The sequence below is a fragment of the Antedon mediterranea genome, chromosome 7 (assembly GCF_964355755.1).
Source record: "Antedon mediterranea chromosome 7, ecAntMedi1.1, whole genome shotgun sequence".
Lineage (NCBI taxonomy): Eukaryota > Metazoa > Echinodermata > Crinoidea > Comatulida > Antedonidae > Antedon > Antedon mediterranea.
The window spans coordinates 9,757,858-9,769,143 of NC_092676.1; the positions used below are offsets into that span (position 1 = coordinate 9,757,858).

The window sequence follows — 11,286 nt, forward strand, 5'->3', positions numbered from 1 at the left end:
TCAAGAAAAGAAACCAAACAAACAAAAAAGGTAAATCAAATGTTTAGGCCTAATTTTAATCAAAGAACTTTTTATATATATTTTATATATCTTTAGAGTATAATATATTATTTTTTGTTACTTGCATAGATCCCTAGGCCTTCGTTTGTTTGCATTGTATGTTGACAAGGCTATTGAAGTATGCTATTGCTAGACTTTTTGGCGCTAGGCCCTAGGCCTAGTTCCGTTTCGCACCTGTCGTTTATTTCGACTCAAAATTGGTTAAGTAACTTTATCGTGAGTACTACACCTTAGAATTAGGCCTCAAAAATACTTTTACGAAGGAGATCACACAAAAAGTAAAAAATAAATCCTTTAAATTGATGAATTTACAGACGTGTTTCTCGCACATCGGTTTGTGAATTTCGCATACTCCATGTTCAATGTTGTTGTTTCTATGGAGCGCCAAAAGAGCAATCATAATAGATGGCTAAAACTCAGTAAATTGCGTATATTTAATGCATTTATTGGTGAAAATTACGTTCAATTTTATCATATTTTGTCAATGGCAATGCAACAAAAATATTACTGTTGATACTGTACATGGTTTTTGCAGGAACTTTTAGGAATGAAAATCGACAAATTCATCATCATATTACATCATGTACTGCTGTAGGGGTATACCTGATCTAAATAATATTCCTCTAGTCTTAGTCTATAGTCTCTTACTCTTAGTTAGGCCTAGGGTTGGTTGCTATTTGAAAACAGCAAATCATTAGCAGTAAAATGTTACAGCATTTTTATTGACAAAATATATTAAAATTAAACGTGTATTTCAATAATAAATGCATTAAAAGAAGACGCATTCCACTGAGTTTTTAACCATCTATTGTTGTTGCTCTTTTGGCGCTCCATAGAAACGAAATTGAACTTCGAGTATGCTGCTAAATTCGCGAACGGTATGCGAGAAACATGTCAATTAATGATTTATTTGTTACTTTTTATGTGATTCTTCTTCATAAAAGTACTTATAAGGCCCAATTTTAAGGTGTGGTATTCACAATAAGTTGCTTAACAATTTGGAGTCAAAAGGAAGTCGAAATAAAAACAGGTGCGAAACGGAACTAGCGCCGACTTTTTAGGAGGTCTAGCCTCTACTAGCTAGGCCTACTAGCCTAGCTAGTAGTAGGATATCTATATAGCCTATAGCCTAGCTAGGCCTAGGCCTAGGGGTAGCCGATCACTCCGGCCGCGCTTCACTCCGGCCGCCGTATCAGTTTAGCGCGATGTTATGCACTCCGGCCGCTATTCAATTCGACTTCCTGTGCAAAGGGGCCGTTAGTATGGAGCGCCCATATCTACGTTTTCTATACTGTTCAGTGTTATAACAAATTCTTGGTGAATTTAAATGGAACTAGTTATTAAGTTGAAATTGAATATTTATTAGCAACAATTTTACTTTTTTTCATTAACAATAACATTCAAAGAAGTTGGAACTGCTTTTTCTTTCAAACTAAACTTAACTTAATTAAATTCAATAATAAAATAATAATCAAATACCCGTCTAAAATGCTTGAATAACAATATTTAATTTCTTTCTATGTACTGTACATTTATTTTTATTTTTATAGCTTTACATTTATTAACATTAAAAATTAGTTAAAAACCTTATTTTTATAACACTTTATCTTGCCAGTACCCATACTTACTAATTATAGTTAATAACAATATGTAAAATATTAATTAATTTATTTCAAATAATCAATTATTATTGATGTTTGTTATAGTTAATAACAATATTTACAATATTAATTAATTTATTTCAAATAATCAAATATCCGTATAATTAATGTTACCTGGAATTGTATCAAGAATTAATATATCATTTTTGTACAGTCCAATTTACAATGATTTTATATTTTAATTTATATGATAAAAATAATATGACATATAGGGTACATTGCAATAAATTACATTCATTAATCACATTACAATTAATACACTAGCCTATTACATTGGATAAAACACATAAAATATTTTGTTTTAGCATTAGACCTAATTTAAAACACTTGTGATGTTGTGATCATGAAAGAGAAAAAATATACTGTATGATTACAAATTTTTATTTTGATTCTCTACAAAAAACGTGTCTAGGTTGTAAAAGACTCATTGGGCGCTCCATAGCTGCGGCCGGAATGAATCGCGGCCGGATTGAAGCGCGGCCGGAGTGAAGCGCGGCCGGAGTGATCTGTATTCGGCCTAGGCCTAGGCCTATCCATAGGGGGATTACGGTCGAAGCGGCCGCCAACCAAGGCGGCCGCTAGTTCAATAACGGTAATTTGTATGGAACGCCGTGTGCGCTTTGATTGTCGTTTTGAAATCTTTGATTGTCATTGTTTCGACAGGTTTTCTTTTTCTCGGACGTAAATAACAATCTACATTATTATGTAATTTATTTTCTTTTTTACAGACAGGTTGAATGTGATACGTTCTTTTAAGTTTTAAACGAAATGGCGAATCGATGATTACTTACTTTAACTGTTCTAAATGATATATAATTATGTTTAATAAAGTCAATAAAATACACTGTGGTGTTTGTATTGTATATTAATATAATATATAATAAGCCAATTATTAAGAATAATGTATATATTTTTTCAATAAAGTATATCAAAATAGATATATTTGTTATTGTATATTAATTAGTAAAGTAACTACTGTAGTACGTGTTCGCAATCATAATTTAATTACAATAACATGATGACATCAATTTATTTATTTAATAACCTAAATTGTTTTTTACCGTCAGATATAAAAATATTGATCAATTTAAAATGAGTTTTAAATAATAAAATAAGATGCAAGTGTCTGTACGGTACGGTAATTAATTACGCGAATTTCTGCTAATAACTCGACTGGCGGCTGGCCAGGAATAGTGCTGTAGAAGGTCGCGTTTTCGTCTCACGTTGCTTTATTGAAAACACAAACAATGTATTACAATGGAATAACACTTAAATGTATAACACACCCTATTACTAATAATAAAAACCAAGATTCGATAGTACAGTGTAAACAAAATATAAAGATTCGGCAATACCATACGTAAATTATTAATGCAATACTCTATAAAGATTCGATAGTATGTAAATGAGATATAAATATTCGGCAATACCGTACTTAAATTATTATTGCAATACTGTGTATGAAGATCCGATCGTATGTAAATGAGATATAAATATTCGACCATACCGTATGTAAATTATTAATGCAATACTGTATAAAGATTCGATAGGAGAGTGCTCAAGAAACGTCGGGTCAGTTCAACGTTATTTTTTCCCTTCACTGCCAATGTATTTTTTTTTTAAAGAGATATAAAGGTTCAATAGTACTGTAGATTATGATGCAAACGTAAATTATTAATGATTCGATAGTATATGTCAATATATTTTTTTCAATTTTATCAATATATTTAGTTAGTTAAAGATGTATTGTCCCTTGAAACACAAAAAAATGAAAAAAAAAATATTCTAATTTTAAATTGGCCATATCAAAGTAATATTAAAGTTATTCACTTTAAGTCAAAAATTCAAGCCAAAAACAACAGTTTACGTAATTAACAGGTAAATTAATTAGATTACATTTCGTCTGAGAAATCGTCGCAAGCGAAAGTAAACAAAGATTTCAAACCATGAGTACGGTATGCATTATGCATGATGCTAATTAGGATTGTTTACAACTCATCACGGTTGAGAAGGTGTTTTCACACAGATCGAGAGGAAGTTTTATGATTATGCATACAGAGTAGCCAAACAAGCGCATTGCATTATGGGATATGTTTTGATTGAAAACTTTGACTGGAAGTCAAAGTTATTTTTTGAACAAAAAAACATCTGTATTTCGGTTAAATTATTTTTTTTGGACTCATTTTTGGTGAAAGTTAATAACTATTATGATACTTCAAAATGACCCACTTTTTTTTTAAATTTAAAAAACAAATTTTTGTTGGAATTAGTCAAAGGGACAATACATCTTTAATATTAAAATACAAATAATGATCAATATTTGTGCATTTTATAGTAATTTTAAGTTTAACGAATTATACAGTAATTATTACTGTTTCATAGGCTTTAATGTGTTTTTTCTTCGTTTAACTTTGTTTATGTGAATTATAATTTTTATATGTAAGCTCTTCATTTCAACTATGAGTTGTATTTTGAGTCTTTTTATACCGATTAAATAAATAAATAAAATAAAAAAAATAAATAAAATATACATTGATTTATCGGCAGGCAAACTTAATTATTATAGAAATATAAAGATTTGATAGTACATGATTTAGCTTATATTTATTGGTTTGACCATACATACAGCTGTAACTCAACTCGCCATAGGCCATGGCGTTGACAACGATAATCAAAGATTAAAGCGCACATGGCGTTCCATACAAATGACGATATTAAACTGGCAGCCGCTTTGGATGGCGGCCGCTTCGACCATACTCCCTATAGGGATGTCCCGCCTATAACCTAACTAAAAATATCTGGCCTTTGGGCCAATTAAATTGGGCTATAGGCCTAGGTCTGGTAGGGCCTAGTCTAGCTAGCTCGGCTCAGAGTAGTAGAGTGTATGGAGGTGTCTGATTGATCATTTTGGCCGCCAGTCATTTCGGCCGCCGGTTATGGAATTGCCAAATTCATGAAACCCCAAAAAGGAAAAAATATGTATTGTTCATTTTGGCCGCCGCAATTGTAATATTCTTGAATATGTATGACACGCCACGTGTGTTAAAATGTTAATAGTTTACTGATATTGTATTATTAAGCCGAATCGGCGGTCTTCAATTCCAGAAACAGCAGCGATATTTCTGGTGTGCACATTGCCATCATTACAGTGAATATTATTTATTAATGATATTTTCAGCAAACATTGCACTCTAGGCCTACATTTATAATGTAAGAATGTTTATTAAACCTAATACTTTTTTTTCCTCAATTTATCTTACAGGATGCCAAGAAGTATGTGTTTTTTTTTTAAATAAAGTGGTTTTGGGGTTTTCGTTTTATTTTGCAAATTGTATTATTTAATTGTCGGAAATTAATTTAGATATTTTATGAATTATTTACCAGTATTAATACTTCATTATTTATAATAATATGCAGAAATAAGAAAAGTATAATAATATGCATACGATATAGAATGTACTGTAAATAATAAATCAAAACATTAAAACTAGTGTCTCTTATAAATACTTGGTATTTATCAGTTACTTGTTGTGAATGGTTATGGTAAGAAACTAGCCTAAATTAAGCATTATACAATCCAACTGTTAGACGCTTTTGGCGGCGGGATTGCCCGCTTTTCGATACATTAAAAACAATCTCATTTGCCTACTGATACGTAGCCCTATACCAGTTTTACTTTAAAATATATAGCTTTTATTTATATAGAAAAAACGTCACCATTTACCCTCTTCCATGGATATTTTGACAAACAAAAAACAATGCATCGTGCGTCATCGCATGTTTATTGACATTTAATATGAAGTGTGCAAAGAGAACCACATTATAATTATATTAAAAAAAGATAGACCTACTTGTCTAGCGCATAGTAACTGTTTAGCTTTGGATTTTTAGCCCGCCTTTAAAAAAAAAAAAATGTTATGATGAAATGGTTCCGACAATGACAAAGAAAAATCCCATCAGATATGTACGGTTATCGTTATCGGCGGTTTCAAAGATCATTTGTGTGTACTAAGGTATTAAAACCAAGGCAATAATGTTTAATGAGCCTTGTAAAACTCATCCTAGGGCATTTTGTTTAGAAATTATGAATAAAACTTCCCTATCGCAAAACTATCATTTGTTTTTAATAAGAAAGAGGTGCTGCTGAAGTTTTTTTATGTGCCAGTCAAAAACACTTTTATTCGTATGTTTTACATTTTAGAAACACATTTTTACAAAGCACACGCATCTTCGGGACCTGTAAAAATAAAAAATAAATAAACATTTAATCATTATTCATATATTCAGACGGTAAAATAATATAAAAAATGTATTTAGCCCATTGCACAACTGATCTCTGATTTAAATGACCATATAGTTCTCTGTGGTATTCCATAGACTTGGTAACATTATTTTTTTCACTGTAATACTGTACAGTTATTATTGGCTATTTCAATTTGGCGCGCCATACATGGCGGCCGAAATGATCATGCCATATTTTGTCCTTTTTGGAGTTTCATAAATTTGGTTGTTCCATAACCGGCGGCCGAAATGATTGGCGGCTGAAATGCACTTTGACCTGTATGGATTGGCATACTAGGCCTAGACCGGAAAATTAACTAAACTTTCAGAAATATTGAATAGTAATTTTAATTAATACGATACTAAAATCGAATTGGTTTATTCATACAAAAACATAGAGATACAGTACAGTATTATTTATTATAGTTCACTATAATCTCTAAAGTAGGCCTATATGTTATGGTTTATTTTTCACTGCAATGTCTCTTTCTATTCTGAAAAGTGAAAATATGCCTAGGCCTACTTGAGCTTAGGGCCTTGAGATTTATTTTAACATTTTTAGCGAGCAGTTTGGAAAATTTCTTAATGCAACCAATCTATCTTTATATTTCAGATTCAAATACTGTAAGTTTGTAACATGGGTAGAAGAAGAAATAAAAGCAATAAACGTAAACCAAAGCTTACATTTACAGACAGCCCTGAAAGCAATCCAATTAAGGCATTGTGTAGTCCTGTGTATGGTGCTGACCACCCAGTTGAAGCTGCTAGGATACAAGTTAATGACATTGATAATCCTCCTTGGGTAAGGCTTCTCATTTAGATAAGGTCACGTTTTATTTTGGAGTGTAGGTAGTGTGTGAAAATATCAAATTTGGCTATTTTGTAATATGGAGCGAGTATATGTGGGTAGCATAAACTTACCTATGCTACACTCACTGTATTCTAAATGACACAGAATAGAAACGATTCAGCACTATAAAAGCAAGCCTATATGCATCAGTTCATAAATCTATTTAATGTACGTGCATTGCGTTTGCACAGATTATATTGGGGGTGAGTGGCCGAGCGGTTAAGACAGTGGAACCGTAATCACGTAGCCATAACATCGGCAGGGGTTCGAGGCTCACTCACTCCATGGTTCTGGTGGTAGAACGAGTCTTCTCGGATAAGGACTATAAACCGTAGGTCCAGTGTACACAACTTGCTCGTGTGCACTTTAAAGAACCTAGTACATCTTTCGAGACAAGTAGGGGGTTACCCCGGTGTATTAGTACATCACAGCCACTGATCACCAACTGGGCCCTCTGGGAGACCAGTCTTTGACTGAAGAGGTTACCCAGTATAAATATATCTTTCAATCAATCAATCAGGTGAGTGAATGGCCAAGCGATTAAGGCAGTGAAAACATAATACCTTGCCATATTAATATATTATTAGATAATCGTTTAGTTATTAACGAAAGTAAAACTAAAGAAATTATTGTACTTTTTAAGAAAAATAAACTCGTTTAATGTTGACAACACAATATTAAGTCTATTTTATAAGTCGGTCATGGAAAGTGTCTTAGTTTATGGTTTTGTCTGATATGGTTCAGTAGTTTTAGAAAATCAGACCTAAAGAATGTTCAATGTTTAGTAGATAAGGCGTGCAGAATAACTAAACAGATTATTAGATTTGATGATGTTTGTAACGTCAAAATTTATGATAAGGTCATTGCCATAATGAAAGATGAGAGTCATCCACTCTATAGTGATTTTCAATGGTTGAGAACTGGAAGGCGTTTGAAAACGCTTCCTTGATTCTTTTGTTCCGTACTCAATTAAACATTTTAATAATCGTTGTTAAGTCGTTGAATTTTGTTGCTATGTAATTTTATTGTATTAACCTTTTAACTTTGAGCAATTGTATGTCACATGAATTTCCATATGGACAAATAAAATGAACTACAGTATGAACTATGAACATCGGTAAGGATTCGAGTCTCACTCGCTCCATAGTTCTGGTGGTAGAACGAGTCTTCTAAACCGTAGGTCCAGTGTACACAGGCTCATGTCTACTTTAAATAATACATCTTTCGAGACTTAGTATAGACACAGCCACTGTCACACACAGACACTTAACAAACTCATCAAGAGTTGGTTGTCAACATATACGGTTTAGGGTCACACTCTATAAGTAAGGTGAAATAAAATTTTACAAAAAGATCATATAATTCGACAAAGTGACGAATTAAAAATCCTGTTAATATTTAAATTATAAACCCCATTAAATTAACTGTCCTGATGAGGACAGTAATCGACATTAAAAGAAGATGGTAGTAGAGTAAACACATTTTAACAGTAAGACAGAAATATTATGACCAAATTCTGGTAATCAGAAGTTAAAAATAAACAACATGTACAGGATAAAATACAAGATGATTTTATTTATACACAAAATGAGTAATACACATCTCCACTATTATACTAACTACCAGGTTATAATGAAATTGACTAGACTACTGTAGGTACTGTACATTTTACCAAAGATTTAGATTATTAATCATGGTTAGTCCAGTTAGTAGAAAATTGTTAAATCCACTTTTAGATATATTTCTGGACATAATTAATGTACCATGTGTGACATTGTTTTTTTTTCCAATTTTAAATTTCTTTTTGAAATATGCTTTATTTCCAGGTATCTCCCCAGTTTAGCTCACTTCATTTTACTCAGAAAAAGAAATGCAGAAGAAGAGGAAGAAAAATTGAAACTAGGAATGATGAAACTGTATGCCATAACAAAAAATTGCCAATTGATTCCAACAAATTTGGCAGGCTTCAATTTGAAAATGAAGAAGAGGTTTGCATGAGCAAACAGTTTGGAAACAATCATAACATTGGACTAGAATTAACATTCAAGAAACGCTGTCGGAGAAAAACAACAAAAGGCAATTTATCGGATATAAGTGATGTAGAATTAAGTGATCAAGAAAATGAGGTAGATTATGTATCTAATACAGATTTAGATGATAACTATATCTCAGATTATTTGAATATTGATTATGACATTTTAAATGGTGAAGACTATACAAAACTAAAAGAAAATCATGAAAAGAAGGTGCTTGCGTATGATACGCCTGAACGAGATTATGGAATGCATGTACATATCAGAAGACGACGGGATTTATTACCACCCTTTGCTAGACAGAAATTACTAGATGCTGTGATAAAATAGTTATGAGATTGAGAAAGACAATGTATGTATGTATTTTATTATTAGTTCTGTTCTAAATTAGTTTGTAATTGTTTATCCTTGGTTTATTATAAAACAAAAGAGTATACTGTAAAATGTAATTGGTTTATTTCAATACTCTAATAATATACACAACAGCTATATCAATCAATCAATCAATCGTTTGATTTATATAGCGCCATTCCAACATTCATTGCTCATGGCGCTGTAAAAAAAAAATATCAGAAAAGGTGAGTTTTGAGTAGTGACTTAAAGTGACTCAATAATGACGTGTGTTTAATGTTCAAGGGTAGGTGGTTCCAGAGCCTAGGTCCAGCAACACTGAAAGTCCGATCTCCCCAACTATGTTCTCCTTGGAATGTCCAGTAGCACCTGATGACTAGATCTTAGTTCTCGCTTTCCCTTCCCAGGATCTTAAATTTAACACGTGACTCCATGGGTAGCCAATGTAACTCTTTGAACAATGGTGTGACGTGATCATACTTCTTGGCACACATCACCAAGCGAGCTGCCCAATTTTGCACCTTCTGGAGAGTCCGCAACTGCTTCTTTGGCAGACCATACAGCAGGGAATTTCCCTGGCCGACTGGTAACAAAAGCATGTACAATCTGCTCTGTTGCACAATGGTTCAAGTAACGTCTGATCTTGGCGATGTTACATAAATGGAAAATAGCAGATCGGCAGATTTTGTTATGTGATTCCATGATCATTTTACAATCAAGTTGTACACCAAGGTTACGAACTTCTGATGATGGATTGACTAGTACGCCACCAATATGTAGGCCACCAAACCGGATCTTTTTTCTCTGCTGAATAGAACCAAATGGGATCACCTCGGTCTTTTTATCATTTTAGCTTGAGGAAGTTGGAGCCCATCCATTTCCTAATCTCAGCAGTGCATGCTTCTAACCGTTTTACGGCGGACAGAAACTTGGTCTGGCAAGGCTTGACAGAAACGTAGATTTGTATATCATCTGCATAGAAATGATGACATAATCCGTGTCTTCGTATTATTTCAGCAACTGGGGCAACATAGATGGAAAACAGCTGTGGTCCAAGCAACGAACCTTGTGGGACGCCACATAATAGAGGAAGGTCATCTAATGAAACATCACCAATGCAGACGGCCTGGGTTCTGTTCCTTAGATATGATGTGAACCAAGACAATGCTTGATCTCTTACCCCAATGTCATGTGACAATCTATGAAGAAGCAGTGAGTGATCTACTGTGTCAAAAGCAGCCGATAAGTCTAGTAAAACTAGAATAACAAGTTCTTGATTATCTATTGATGTCAAAACGTCATTCTGAACACGTAGAAGCGCTGTCTCCACACTGTGGTTAGCTTTGTATGCTGATTGGTAAGCTTCATGGAGGTTGTGATTTGACATGCTTAGAGAGTCTAACTGCAACAACACGCTATATATATATAATCGCATTCTATGCTAAGCTTTGTTCCCACTACGCAGAGACACAGACAATGTATCAACACAAAATGCTGTAAGAACATAACGTTGCGTGCTACAACTGGGAACAACACCCTTTTCAGCTATTTTGTGTAATGATTCAACTTGTTGTAAGGGGTATGGGGTTTGTAGGCAAATGATAGTTTCTTTTGTTGCATTGTTTGTGACTTGCAGCAGAATGTTTTCTGGTGGTTTTAGAGACCATACCAACATTTTAACTCTTTTAGCTGTTTATGCCATTAGCGAGGCTTTTTTGGTAAATCATACACTCCATTTATAGCAGTGTCTGCATCATAAACTACATTGAATTAATAATATATATAAAATGTTATTGTAGTAAAACAAGGCCAACAGCCATAAGTCGCGTGCTAAAATGCATAGTGATACCGGACCGACAGACAGACCGACCGACCGACTGACATAGTGAACTATAGAGTCGCGTCAACGCGACTAAAAAAGTGTAGTAAATACTGCAATAACTGCAGTATAATATTGTTGACACAATAACTTCATTTTTATCAATGCAATACATTAAATACATTACAATAACTGTAATAAGATATATTTGGTGTGTACTACAATAAATAA

The 11,286-nt window shown here is 33.1% G+C and overlaps 1 protein-coding gene across 3 annotated transcripts; it reads left to right on the plus strand.

Annotated features, from left to right (window-relative positions):
* LOC140055746 (uncharacterized) lies at positions 1-11,274 on the plus strand. Of its 3 annotated transcripts, XM_072101144.1 has the most exons (4): positions 1-30; positions 6,616-6,804; positions 8,679-9,237; positions 10,254-11,274. In XM_072101144.1, exons 2-3 carry the CDS (start codon positions 6,640-6,642, stop codon positions 9,213-9,215), a joined length of 702 nt encoding a protein of 233 aa, XP_071957245.1. In that variant the 5' UTR covers positions 1-30; positions 6,616-6,639; the 3' UTR covers positions 9,216-9,237; positions 10,254-11,274. The 3 variants fall into 3 exon arrangements, with proteins under 3 accessions (XP_071957245.1, XP_071957243.1, XP_071957244.1); XM_072101142.1 differs by lacking the exon at positions 10,254-11,274 and having other exon boundaries at positions 8,679-9,304; XM_072101143.1 differs by lacking the exons at positions 1-30; positions 10,254-11,274 and adding an exon at positions 945-1,090 and having other exon boundaries at positions 8,679-9,304.
* The last annotated feature ends 12 nt before the right edge of the window (positions 11,275-11,286 follow it).

Coding starts and splice junctions, on each gene's coding strand:
- LOC140055746 (XM_072101144.1), top strand. CDS start 6,640: ATGGGTAGAAGAAGAAATAAAAGCAATAAACGTAAACCAAAGCTTACA. Junction 6,805..8,678: donor ACATTGATAATCCTCCTTGG/GTAAGGCTTCTC, acceptor CTTTATTTCCAG/GTATCTCCCCAGTTTAGCTC.